Source organism: Triturus cristatus, chromosome 5_2 (assembly GCF_964204655.1).
Source record: "Triturus cristatus chromosome 5_2, aTriCri1.1, whole genome shotgun sequence".
Lineage (NCBI taxonomy): Eukaryota > Metazoa > Chordata > Amphibia > Caudata > Salamandridae > Triturus > Triturus cristatus.
Window position 1 is genome coordinate 716,163,734 of NC_140588.1, and position 14,246 is coordinate 716,177,979.

The following is a 14,246-nucleotide window of genomic DNA, read 5'->3' on the forward strand; positions in this document are numbered from 1 at the left end:
ATGTCAATGTTGCCCATGTGGTTAGGCACGCTGCCTTTTGAGATCTGTGAATTTGATTTGGTCCACCGAATTTTGTGAAATAAATACCGATTAATTAACACTGAGAAGTCGAGAGGGTTGACTTTCTGATAAATGCATGTTCACAGGATGATAGTTTTTCCGACACTTTGGTAAATGGAAATAATTACAGTATTGTTATTAAGACGTTTTTGCAAATGCAAGTGCTATGTGCTAAATCACGTTTTACCCATCTTCACGTTTTGTGACGTGTCTGCCGGAAACATTGTTTTAAGTCGGAATAGTAAGGCCATGATTTGTCACCTCAGCCTTCCGTTTCATTTCACAACATTTGACAATGTAACCATCATCTATTCTTTGTTTGCAGTTAAAAGTAAGCTAATGCGTCTTCATTGTGTACAGTTGTACCATGGCAAGGAAATATTTGTAACTACTTGTTCTTTAAAATCAGCCTTTCAGACAGAAGGGAAGCTATATTTAATATTGGATTTTCTCAGGGGAGGAGATGTGTTCACGCGATTATCCAAAGAGGTACGTATCTGAATTTTTTTCAGTGCTTTCATTTAAACATGTTTGTTTCCGTTTGTTCTGACTAGTTATAATAAATATGTCACTCATCGCTGGCATAGTGCTCAATTTGAGGATACTGTTTGAAGTCCCCATTTTTCTGGAAAAGCTATTTTCAACAGCTTTACAAAATGTGTTGTGTAGCAGAAGCATCAGTTTAAATTTTATGATATACCACGGCTCATGTTCAGAAAAAGGAAATGTAATCTCCTTCATGCTGGTCTTGGTGTCAATGTTGTGTTTATTGATTGGAGAGTTCGGGTGATACTAGTTATTTGCTGAAATTCTGTGGCATTTTTAACATCTCGTTAAGATTTAATGTTACATGATGAGTTTTTCTGAAGTTTCCACCGATATTGCATGTACACGTTTACTCTGAAAGGGGAGAGAATGCACGGTGTCTGCTTTCTGATATTTTGTGTGATGATTAATTTTCTGGAATAGATTTAGGTTCGAGAGGAAAATAAACAAACTTGTCTTTTATTTCAACTCAGTGGCTTAGTATCTGAACAGTAACATTTACTGCAGTGACACAAGATACCTTTCTGAGCCATGCGAGTGCCTTGTCCCTGCCCTAGCTGGACCCTTCTCTGTGATCACCCCCACTGCCATCATTCCGCATGGTTGGGAATCGTGCTTTCTTCCATACGCATGCTCCACGCCTCCACTTCCGGGACAGAGCAATGAATGGAACTGTGTCCGGCAATGATTGTTCCTCACAGGATGTGCTCCCACCGCCCATGTGATCACCAGACAGTGCTGTTGTTGTTGGAACTTCTCGCTGCCATCGCTCATGTAATCACCGGATAGTACTTTCATTGGAGATTCTGGCTGACTTCATGATGCTTACACGCTGTTGCCTCTGCTCTCCAACAGCTCAAGGCGCATGTCAGGGCCTGAGCGCACATTGTCTGGAAGCAGGCGTTTTTAAACACGTATGTGTAGCTTTTTGGGGGGGGGTAAGCGTTATTTTATGTGCCCACCGCAAATTGCTGCAGCACACCGATTGACAAATGGTTCAGGCTTTGTGCCTCCAAGAAGACTTTGTAAATTGACTACGTGGGATGGAGTGATGCTCCATACATAACACCTTTCTGTGTCTGTAGCACATGGGTAGCATAATAGAATGAAGGTCTAAATTGCTTTTTTCCTCTAAATGGGTTTTTTTCAGGGTCGGATTGGGATTACCAATCGGCCCGGGCACGCTAACAAAAGGTGGCCCACATTTGCATATTGCCTTTCTGCAAAACACTGCTTCGGCGAAATTTTATTTAAAAAAACAAAGGGTCCAAGATGGATTAAAAAAATGCAGGGATTAGTTTACACAGCTGAAACACACCTGAAAACAAATGAGGCCACTTCTCCTGAGGCCCCCTGCCTAGCTCAATATGCATATCTTAATGGGCCGGCCCAGCGAGAGAAAGGGAGTAACACCTCTGCCGTCAATAAGAGGGAGGTGAAGGACGCCCATCTACCTCCAGAAAGGCCACTTAGGCACCCGTCGAACATCGGAATCCTGTTTGCCAGTATTTCAATCAGTGACATAGAAACTACAGCTGACGCTCTATCCCACTGGCTTATTTTAACCAATATATGCTTGTAATCTGGTGCGTGTTTCTGGTTGTGGCAAAATGCCGTCCAAGAAACCGAGTCTTTAAACCTGTTTTCTTTTCACTTTGGAACCTTGTTTCTGCAGAACAGGTGACTAAAGAGCATAACTGTGCAGGCGCACCAGCTCATTACGATATCATGTTACACAGGGTTTAAGGAGGGATGGAATAACTAGGGGGTCTCTCAAAGGGGCGTGGCCAATGTAATTAAGGGAGTGGCTTAAAATACATAACCTAAAAATCTGTCCTTAACATAGTGTTCCGCCCAACTTGTATTTTGCTGTTTCTGTCATTCATTCCAGATATGATACAACAAGTAACATCATACCTACAAGTCAGGACTATTGGCTTTGTCTATGGTTGTTAGTTGCGTAAGATAAATAAGCAGCAACTGTGTCTTGTATATAATATTGAAAAAGCTTCCACTTAACCCCTTCGCCGCGGCGGGAATTCTGCCGCTGCGCTGGGGGGTGCGGGGGGGCAGCGCGGTGGCGCTGTGCTCATGACGGAGCCGCTCCATCATGAGCCACGGTTGAGCTGTGCTCATGACGGAACGTTTCCGTCATGACTCCGCCCAGTTGCATTGTCCCCCCGCACAGGCGGGGAAACAGCGCCGCGTGGGCGGAGCGGCTGCCAACGGTCGTGGCATGACGGAACCGTTCCGTCATGAGCACACAGCAACCGTGGCTCATGCGGAACGGTTCCGTCATGAGCGGGGAAGGGGTTAAAGCCCTGGTGACACCACGACAAAGATGCTGCTCCTGAGTTTCAAAAAGAGAAGGGAAATCCAGAGAGAAAATGACTCTCTTTAAAGGATTTCCCTTCCCCTACAACGCTCACTTGGCATGACGTCATGCCGTAACTTCTCCACTTGTGAGAAGTGAGCAGTGTGAGCACGCGCACATCGATGTGCCTGTTGTCACTACAGTCTAGAAAAAAACGGACCACCTGTGCCAGGGCAGAAAACAGAGCCCGATAGGAACCCGTTTCGAGGCCCCCTTTAAAAAACACTGCTGGTGCTCTGCACCAGTGAGACCCGGCTCTCTTAAAGCCCTGATGTTACAGAATAATTTCCCAAGTGTCCATGCCCGTTTCACTTCATCGACCTCACTTTTTTCCTTCCTCCTTTCCGTTTGCATACATACATCATTGGACATTTCAGGGTTGGAGTATTCAGGAGTAGCTTAAACCAAAAAGATTGATGCCTGTCTCCAGTGCTTGATTAGTAAAACTGCCGGTGCCCGAAGCTCTGTTTAGGAGCCCGTGGCCAGTGCAACTAAATGTCAGCGCGCCAAATACCAAGTCTGGGTGATCTAGAATCCACTTGGTGCCTCTTTAATCTGCTAAAAGACACTCCCTGCTCCTTTATCTCACTCCTCCTTTATCTCTGTCACGGTTTTGCTATATTTCTTCGTCTTTACACTTAGTTTTTTCCCGTATTGCGCTCGGTAAACGTCTAATGCAGAAAAATAAGGGTCAGTCCCCCAAAACTTAAGCATTGGTTGACTCACACATGGTGCTTAAAGAGTTTGAACTTGTTTTCTATGAAATACATTTATGCAACTTCAGACAGAATTATTTACTCACGCTCCTCATCAGTAACTCAGTCATCTGTGTGCTTATCACTTCTGTTTGTATTTATTTTATGATTTTCACAGAAATTATGCAATTCAGGCAGAGGATTTCTGAAGATTATATAGTAAATCGCTAGGAGGCTCTAGCACATCTACATCGACTGCAGCTTCACAAAACCTTTGAGATAACAGATGGACGTTAGGGCAGATTGCTGGATGATGTGGGTGTTCTTCCTAAGAAGTGTGCAGATTGTGCAAACCTATGGTACAAGTAATTACACTAGGCTGATTTAATTGCTGGCCCTCTTTTAAACAGGTGGTTCAGGGAAAGCATCTTTATATATTCTGTTGGGCTCATGATTAAGTTGCTGCTGTAAATAGAATGGAATTCAGAACACACAAAACCATATAATCTATAACAATACAATTAGTTATATATTTAGAGCACAGTGAATAAGCAAGCACAGCTCAAGCCTTCAAATTAAAACCAATATTCTAAGCCAGTATCCTCCCTGACATCTTCTCTAAAAATCAAAGGATGCTTGGGAACTAACTTGGAAGACTAATGCAAGCAATTAGGGTCTAACTAGAGAAGAGTATCCTATTTCATTGGATTTGTTCTGTTGAGATATATAAACTATAGTGGCGGCTGTGATCATTGAAAGTATTCCGGTATAAACACTGTCCTTAAATTGCACAAAGCGAGTAAAGCAAGTGTGTCTAACATTCTTGAGAATTTCCTGCTCCCCTAGTCCTTGTGGGAAATTATGAAAAAATATGGCAAATGGTAGGTTTTACAACACAAATATCAGTTACCCTGGGGAGAAATCCAAGGTTTGTATTTTGGGTACTAATGCAGTATTTGAGTACTTTGTGTGTGTGTGGTAACCTAAGCGTACCCTGTTCTATTCAAGTTGGCAAAAAGATATATTTTTTAATCCGATTAATATTTCGATTAGACATTTTCTGATACCTCCTTCATTCTACCCACTGACCACATTGCCCTAATTAACACCACCACCTCTGATCATGAATAATGTCAGCCTTAAGTTTTACACCTGTATATTTCACCTGCTAAATTTCTTGAACATTCTCAAACCCTTAACCATAGAGCACATTCAGCAACCTTTGATTCGAAATCGTGGTATTCAGATTGATATACTCCTGCATTTACCTTTCTGTAGTAATTTGTTTGTCAAAGCTCTTTTTCTGAACATAAAATATTTTCTTGTTCTTTAAAGGATTCTCACCTGCTGCTGCTTTTTTCTTTTCTTTAAAATGTGGTGAAGCTGTCGTATTGGCTTGTTAGACACAATAGACCCACTTAATATGTCGTACACTTTCCACAAATAAATTAGCTTTTTCATCAACATAAACAATTAAAGTTTTAGACTTTTTGCTGTTGCAACAACCACCATAGATCGAAAATGGTCACATTTTCTTCTTCACATTTTTGCTTATTCTTCCTTGTTCCCATTGCTGAACACCATTCTGGCAGTTTTCATGTATGTGGCCACTGATGAAACTACCCACTAGTCAAAATTACTTCTTGTAGGAGTTGCTTCGGCTCATTTAGCATCATGTGCTCAAAGAAGTATCTTTTGACATGTGTGTTGGTCTCTTGCATTCCATCTGCACCAGAGAGTCACTTTGGTACTGGTACACCACTTGTGTTCTCAAAGGAGATTCTTTCTGTTTGCTTCCATGTGATGTATTGCTTCAATTACTTACATTACTTAATTGCATTACTCTGAGTCCTCTTCCCTCACTTCTATTCATTCCACACATGAGGCATTCCTTTCTCACCAGACACCCATACCATGTGATTGCTAAATCACCAATAAAAATCCCCCTCCCCTCCATCCTCCTAAAATGCCACATAATCCGGCACCACATAAATGGAAGGTTGGCCTGGTCTACCAGGGAGGGAGAGTGGGATGTAATCAATAGAAGCAAGGGAAGAGGACTCAGAGTAATTACATTTCCTGTAAGTAATTGAAGGATTACCTCATCGTCCACCCCTCGCATCCCTTCACTATGCACATTACATGTACAAACCCAAACAGGACAACAACATTGGTAATGCACAAAGACATGTTTATTGAATAACACAGACAAAATAAAAAGGACTTCTATTCAGGCCCCATAGCGGACAATAACTTGGACCAAAAAACCTCAGACCGGTCATCTTCCTGCACAATCCGTTAATGCAAGGCAAAAGTCAAAGGGGAAGCCCATGTGGCCGCCCGGAAGATCTCAGAAATGGAAGGCCCCTGGACCTCATCACAAGGCACAAGAGGCAGCCATAGACCTTGTGGAACGCCCTGAACCCCCAAGGGAGAAACCTGACCAGAAGCCTCGTAGGCCCGAGAAATCAGAGTCCAAACTCGCCGACCCAAGGAAGAATTAGCAATAGAATGATAAAGATTGACCCTACTTAAAAGATAATAGTTTAAAAAATATATATTTACAATCCAATGTGCTAGTTCAGGGTACACGCCCGGTTGGTCTGGTCATTGCGATCTCAGTAAGGTTTTATTTACACCAAATGGGCGAGTAGATAGAGCCCTCCTTCTTATCGCCCCAAATTGACCCAGAAATTTTGCTGTAGCACATGCATACAGTGGTCTCGCATCTGACTTTAAAATGCGTAGAGCATCTTTAGGGCTATGTGTCCCAAGCTGTTTACAAACCGGAATTAGCCAGTTCCTTCTAAGTCTGGCATATGCAGCACAGGCAAAGAATAAATGGCCTATTGTTTCGTTTGGGCATGGACATGAGGGTCAGCCCTTGTGCTGTGATGTATTTGTCACCCAACTATTAGTAAAAGCATTAATGGGTAGGCAGCCATATCTGAACTGAGTGTACAATTTTCTGTCTGCCGGCACTTTTATAAAATCAAGGTCACTTTCTAGCTGGCTGCCCGATTTGATATCAATGAATACATCAGTTAAACAGCCATGGTGTATTTTCAAGAAACACGTCTGTTCTACCCACGCCTAAAACTTTAATGTGTCCCTAGAGTATGTGGGCGGAAGACCTTCTTGCTCCTCAGGTACACCTGAGGGCAGAATCAATTCTTGGTCCTGATGGAACTGGGAATCAACCTTAGGATGAAAGGAAAGGACAGGCCTCAAAATGATTCTGTCATCAAAAACCCTCCAAACATTATGCTTGAAAGACAAAGTGCCTAGCTCACACAAACGCAGAGTGGAAGAAATAGCCAACAAAAATAAAGTTTCATGGGACAAGAAATGCAAATCCACAGAGACCAGGGGCTCAAATGGAGGAGCCATCAAGGCCTCCAACCCCAAAGACCGATCCTACAAAGGGAAGTAATTTCGAGGAGAAGAAAGAACATCACACAACCCCTTGAAAAGCTGCCTCACCAAACCATCGGACCCGACCGATTGCCCCAAGAACTCAGAAAAGCCTTATTTGCAGCCCCCTGAAGTTTAAGGGAGGCAACCTTTAACCTCAAAGAAGCTCCCTCCTGCAGAAACAGAATCACATCAAACAAGGTAGAAGACGTAGGGTCCAAACCCTTACCCCGACACCACCTACTTAAAGAACGCTAGTAAGACCTATTGGTAGAGGAGCATGTAGCCGCCTTCAGAATTGAGGTCAAACCTGTCAGAACCCCCATTATGCAACAGACCTCATCCTCCAGGCCACCAAGCGCATCCTGGACAGAACATCCTGTTGCAATACAGGGACCACCAAGGGAGAGGGAGACCAGGGCAACAACCTCTACACACCTTCAACATCTCCACAAGAAGAGGAAACCAGGAGACCCAGGGCCAAGCCGGGGCAACCAGAATAACTGACGCCCCTACTGTCTGGACCCTGAGAAGGAAGCTGAGAAACAGTGGAAAGGGAGGAAACGCGTAAAGAAGCCCCTGAGGCCACTGGCAGGAAAGAGTGTCCACCATCCAATCTAGACCCTCCCTACTCAGAGAGCAAAACAGTGGCAGCTTGGCATTGAACACTCGCAAAAAGGTCCATTACAGGGACACCCCAGCGCACTGTAAGCTCCATAAACAACTCCCTACGGAGGCAAAAATCCACTGACAACATAATGGCCCTGCTGAGAGTGTCCGCTAGAGTTGGAGACCCCATGAATATGGATTGCAGACAGCGCCAACAGATGAGACTCTGCCCAATGAAACAAACTCTCAACCGCCAGAGAAGGGGACCTGGTCCCCCCCGCCTGTTGACACAAGCCATCATCGTAATGTTGTCCGTCCTGACCAGAACGATTGAACCCTTCAGAAACCGAGAGAATGTCCTCAGAGCCAAGCGTACAGCCTCCAACTCCCTCCAATTCAAAGACCTCCTGCCCTGAGACTGGGACCAAGAGCCCTTGGTCCGATGCACCCCATCCAAGCCCTCCTACCCGTCAGACTGGCATGCATCAGGACAATCTAGTGGGCAGGAGGGGAAAGAGACAACCCCGCAGCATGATCCCTTAAAAGCCTCAAGCCAGGTCCCCACGGATCTAAAGGGAGACAGGAATCTGAGAAGAGAGTGGGGAGACCAATGCACCAGGATGTGAGACATCAGTTTTTGCAAATGAAAATGGGCCCAGGGAACCAGAAACACTGTTGCAGCCAGATCCCCCCTGTACCTGAAGCCAACGAGCAGCCACCTGGATGGACTGGGACAAAAGACCCAGAATGTGGGACCAGATCTTTAACTTGGGCAAGGTGACCACCCACAAATGGTCTACAATGAAGAGACGGTCCTGGGCTCGAACAAGGCAGTTTTTTTCCAGATTGATAAGTCAAACGTGCTCCTAGAAAATGTCCAGTACCACCCCTGTGTGACTGCGAGCCAACAGGCACGAGGGAGCGTGAACCAACCAGTCGTTGAGGTAGGGATGACGAAGGATCCCCTGACTGTGGGCCAATACTACCTACGGAGCCAACAGTTTTGTGAAGACCCGCGGAGCATACTTCAGACCGAATAGCTACACAGCAAACAAAGTGGCTGTCCCTTATCGCCAAAGTCAGAAACCTCTGATGATCCAGAGCCATGGGAATAAGGAGGTAAGCGTCCTGCAGGTCTATGAAGGTCATAAAGTCCCGGACACCGACCAAGAGAATTATGGACTGCAAAGTCACCATCTTGAAATGACTGTTCCTGACCCACCCATTCAGAAGTCCGCCATAAATTACAAATTGTACAGCATGCGGCTGCCAGATTAGTACTAGGATGGAAAAAGAGGACCTCAGCTACGGCAGCAATGAACCTTTTACACTGGCTGCCCATTAACAAAAGGGTGCTCTTTAAAATTTTACTGATCACCTTTAGGGCTTTCAATGGAAAGGGACCCAACTACATTCTAAAAATGTTTAAACATTATAACCCCATGCGATGCCTTAGGTCTCAAACGGCCAATCTTCTTACCATTCCTAAGTTCAGACTCAAGACTAAAGGAGGAAAATCTCTGGCAGTACTTGGGTCCAAGGCCTGGAACCTTCTTCCCTCCTCCCTCCGTCTAATCCCCACAGAAGCGACTTTCAGAAAGGCCCTCAAGACTTGGATTTTTGCTCTCCCTGAATGGCAGTGCGCAAATCTAGTCTAATTACCTTCCGCTTGTTTCATCATCAGGATCTGATTCTTCTCTATAGCGCAAAGATGCTCCCTGGAGTGCAACCTGCGCTTTATAAAAACCCCATTACATTACATTACATTACTCTCTTAAGGTCCTGAACCGGTCTGAAACCACCAGACACCTTCTGAACCAGAAAAAGAATTGAATAGCAACTCAGTCCCCGTTCCTCCAAGGGAACTGAAACTGGAACAATCGTTGCCTTTTCCAGAAGAGCCTGAACCCCATTCAGCAGAGCCTGCTTCTTTTCCCGGGATCCAAGGAGGAAGGAGTATGGATGGTGCCTCAGCTGGGAGGCAGAGGGACAAATGCGATACAATAGTTGGTCCTGATAATGTTCAAGGCCCAATGATCCTTCACATCCCGAATCCAGGCATCTAGAAAAGACAAAAGCCTTCCGCTTACAAGCAACGACGCTGCCCTGCAATCATTGTCAGGACTTCCGCTTGAAGGAATTAAGCTGCTCATTAGTGCCGGCCAAGGAGGATGACTTTTTCAGCTGGAACTTCCTTCGACGTTCTGAAAAAGGCTTGAAGGTCTTACGGGAGGAACAAGAGGAAGAAGGTGGATCCCAAAAGCGAAGAGAGTAAGAAGATGAAGATGCCTTCCCCTTTTAAGGAAGAGCTTGTTTCTGGTCCTTGAAAGCCTTGGTAATCATGCTGTGCAATTGATCCCTAAACAGCAATTTACCCTCAAACAGGATTTTCAGGAGAGAAGTCTTCTCTGAGAAGTCCGCCTTCCAGTCACGCATCCACAAGTTCCTCTGAGCCAACACCACAGAACCATTCGCCATGGTAGAAGACCTCAGAACATTCGATGACATGTCTGCCATCAACTTGGCCTGCTGTTTTATATGAACCAGCAATTCATAACAATCTGTCTTCTCCTGAATTGCCGTGGCCAACTTCTCAAAGTCCGAAACCAGAGACTGAGCTGCATAAGCAGAATAAACACCAGCCTTCAAAGTGAAATTCTCGGCAGTAAAAGCTTTCCTACGCACTCCTTCAATTTTTTTTGTCCGTAGCATCAGAAGGAGAACAATCCTCAGGATTAATTGCCTTACGGCCAGTCAGAATGGCCAACATGAGTTCCACCTTAACTGGGTTTGGAAGAGAGTCCTCCCCCCTGCTCCAGAAAATACAGTTTTTGCAGAAAGCACGGAACTGGTCACGCCATTCACCAGTGATCAAGTCCTTGATCTGGCCATGAAATGACATACCAAAAACAGGGGGCTTTACATACTGAGGAAAGATGTCTTCTGCCGCTTCAGAGGATGAGAAAGGCGCAAACCCCAAATTCTCCCGGATATGCTGGAGAATGTCCAGAACCTCCTCTCTATGCACAAATTTCCCTGTAGAGGTAGAAGGACAGCTAGTCTCAGAAGCCGAAGAGTCCCCAGAGGGAGTGTCTTCTGGACCAACAGCCAAACAAGAGCTCCTGTGCTTGGGCTCAGACCTGGCTTCCAGAGCTTGGGTCACAACAGCTTCAATCATCGTCTGAACCTCAGAGGCAGAGAGTAAAGCAGAAGGAGCGTAGGACCCCTGGACCTGCTCCAGCACGCAGGAATCTGCTCATACTCTTCAGAAGTGGGCAGTACATGCTTGCGTTTAGATGCACGCTTCCCCACCATAATGATAAGCAACAAAATTCAGCAGGGAGTCACCTAGATATAGGCAGGACTGTCCCCTCCCTCCCCTCAGTGACCAATCAGTAACTGAGAGACAAATATGAAAAAATTCCTTAGTACCAATAAGGAAGGGCATATGATCAAGCAATCCAACATTGATACAAATGCATGAAAAAATTATTTAAAAAACTGCCTCCCCCAAGGCCCTTACTGTTACTTTATTCTAAAACCGACAGCAGAGGAGCCGTGCTGTCCCCCATTTGCTGCAGCTTCCCAGGCTGTCCTTCACCCCTGAAGAGCACAGCCCCAGCCACTGTGAGCCGTTAACACCTCCATCTGGTCTCATGACGAGCAGATGCTGGCAAGGGTGTGCACTGCGACTCCCAGACACAGTGCCGCATGGAGATCGGGCATCCACAAGAAGAAAGAGAACAACAACGGCAGCTCGCACACTGCTGGTGCTTGGAACACGCATCAACCTGGTGAGACAAAGAAAAAACAGGAAGATGGGGGGGGGGGGGTTATCAGTGATTATGGGTGTCTGGTGAGACAGGAATGCCTCGTGTGTAATGAAGGGAAGCGAGGGAGGGACGATGAGGTAATGTACATTGCATTGTACATTATATAATTAAACATGTGAAGCTTTATTTACACCAAATGAACACTAGTTTGGTTAGATTTTACTAGCTAGTTAATTTGAGCTAGTTTCGGGTTATTGGTAGGCTCTAGGTCATAGACCTATAAAAGCGATAGATGAGATTTGATCTGTTGCTTGACATAGTTCCTCTTGGCATGCCAAGAATTTAATGTCTTATAGTAATTTTGGTGAAAGTTGGTCAACGTACATTGCAGATTTATGGTTGTATCGTGCTATTCTCCTACATTCAGTGATTTGTCAATTTTTCAGATTAATGCATTTCTTATTGTTTATCTAAGATCGCTTTCCTCTTCATGTATGCTTTTTTGTAATTAATACACTGCAATCACAGTACCGCAAAAAGTCTCAGTTTACCTTGCTTGAATGAATAATTTGTAGACCGATTTCTTCAAACTCTACACCATTGAGAGCTGAATAACTTGCTTCCAATTGAATTTAGTTCCTTCTGCTGTTTGACATTTTTTACCATAAACATAATATTTCAAAAAGAGAGACCCAAGGATCACTGTGGACCTGGAGTAATAACTATGAAAAAAATCCCACTCTTGTTCCTAGTAACAGTACTTTAGATGCAAAGAACCAAATGGCGAATAATATTTATTCAAAGGAGTTTATGAAAAAAGATATCTGATAGAGACTACTAGCCGCAGATTCCTTAACGTAGAATTATGCCCAGGCGTGAGACTGGACCCGAAAAACTTTCTTGCCCAACATCTCTGCTCGCCGAGGGCCGGCACCACGCGAATCCGCCCCGATGTCCTCCGCAGGTGTGATGCCAGCGAGGTCACATAAGCCCCACCCCGCTTTTTTTCCTAAGAGGTGTTCCATGTTTCTTGGGACGTAACCTAACCTATGTGGGGTACTTGTAGCTATTACATAGCTCTGTCTTGTGCTAGGGAGGTGTGGTCACACCTTTCGGGCTCCTTGCTCTCCGTGGCGTCACGGTATGTCGCAGGTGCGATTTTCTTGCCGACTGTCTTGGAGCAGCTTGCACTCAGTCTGTCCTTCTCCTTGTCGCTCCATTGCTAGGCAGGTCAGGCCTGTTGTCTGCAGCATTGTGTTGTGGCAGTTCCGCACTTCTGTCCTGTGTTTCGGCTTGGTCCTCTGTATGGTGTTCCAGAGGGGTTGGCTTTCCTTGGCTTCTGTGTACTGGTGGCCGGCTTGGGTCCGTCTTCCGTCTCTCTCTCTCTTTCTTTTCTGCCAGGGTATTTTCCCTCCTTCTTTCGTGGGTCAGTGTGTGTGTGTTTCTGGGCCGTCCCCTCCTTTGGGGTGTGTCGTGGCCTCTGCCTTCGGCTGGTGTCCGCCTTGTCCTGGGTGCACTGTTGCGTGGTGTTGCCTGCTCCTGGGGGCGCATGCCCATGCAGGCCTGCTTGTTCTACTCCACCGTTATGGTCTTGATGTGTTCCCTTGTGCCCCTGCCTCTGGTTCCGCCTTTGCGCAACGGTGCCTTTCTTCTTCCGCCTGTGCTGTTGGCGGTGGAGCCGTTGTGGACTTGTCCGCTGCTTGTGGCCGAGGTGTGTCGGCTCTTTTCTATCTCTGTGTAGGTGCTTCTTGCGGTGGGCCCTGCCTCTGGTTCTGCCTCTTCTCACTGGGTTTGAGGTGGTCCTTATGTTCCTTGAGGCGTTTCGGGCGCTGTCTGCCCCTGCAGGGTGTTGGGCGGTTCTCCCTAGGTTGGGTTTAGGATTTCCTGGCCTTTTCCTTCTTGTCCTTGTGCCTTGTTCCCTACTGGGGCACAGGGTCTCTCCTGGTGGGGAGGTTCTCTCGCGGGCCCTCCTCCCCTCTGGGTATGGCTAGGGTATCTATTCTACATTGAGGAATTTGCGGCTAGTAGTCTCTATCAGATGTACAAGTTACTTACCTTCGGTAACAATGTATCTGGTAGAGACGATTCTAGCCGCAGATGCCTTCACGACCCGCCCTTCCTCCCCGTTCTGCGAGGACCCTCTGCTGGGTTTTTGCAGTCGCCTCCCTCTGGGTGGCTTGTCTTCTGTGGGTGTCCTCTTTGTTTTCTTCTGGTCGGGCATCCCTCCAGCTAGTTTCTTTACAGCGTGGGGGCCTACTTCTGCTTTTTCCCTCTGTTGTTTAGATATTCGGAACCCTACCGGTTTCTTCGTTGGGGGTTCTTTTCACTGTCCTTTGACCTCCTACTCCTTTCAGGGGTTATGGCCCTCCTTGGCGGTGTCGTCTGCGGATTGCTTGCCTGCCCCTTGTCCTCCTACTCCTCGCAGGAGGTAGGGCCATCCTTGACGGTGTAATCTGGTGATGGGTTGCTGTTGCTCCTCTGTTCCGGGCTTATGGACTTTCCCCTTGTGGTTTTGTTTGCAGTCTCAGTCTCAGTCTCTCTCTCTCTCTCTCTCTCTCTCTCTCTCTCTCTCTCTCTCTCTCTCTCTCTCTCTCTCTCTCTCTCTCTCTCTCTCTCTCTCTCTCTCTCTCTTTCTCTCTCTTTCTCTTTCTCTTTCTCTTTCTCTTTCTCTTTTCTTTCTCTTCTCTCTTTCTCTTTCTTCTCTTCTCTTTCCTTCCTTTCTCTTCTCTCTTCTCTCCCTCTCTCTCTCTCTCCTCTCTCTCTCTTTCTCTCTCT

At 46.0% G+C, this 14,246-nt stretch overlaps 1 protein-coding gene across 1 annotated transcript in view; it reads left to right on the forward strand.

The window, feature by feature from the left end:
* Positions 1–14,246, forward strand: part of RPS6KA6 (ribosomal protein S6 kinase A6) — a 626,385-nt gene that overhangs the window by 200,660 nt on the left and 411,479 nt on the right. The window contains exon 6 of the mRNA XM_085607823.1: positions 470–549. Within this exon, the coding sequence (XP_085463949.1) occupies positions 470–549 (80 nt within the window). The remainder of the gene's footprint in view (positions 1–469; positions 550–14,246) is intronic.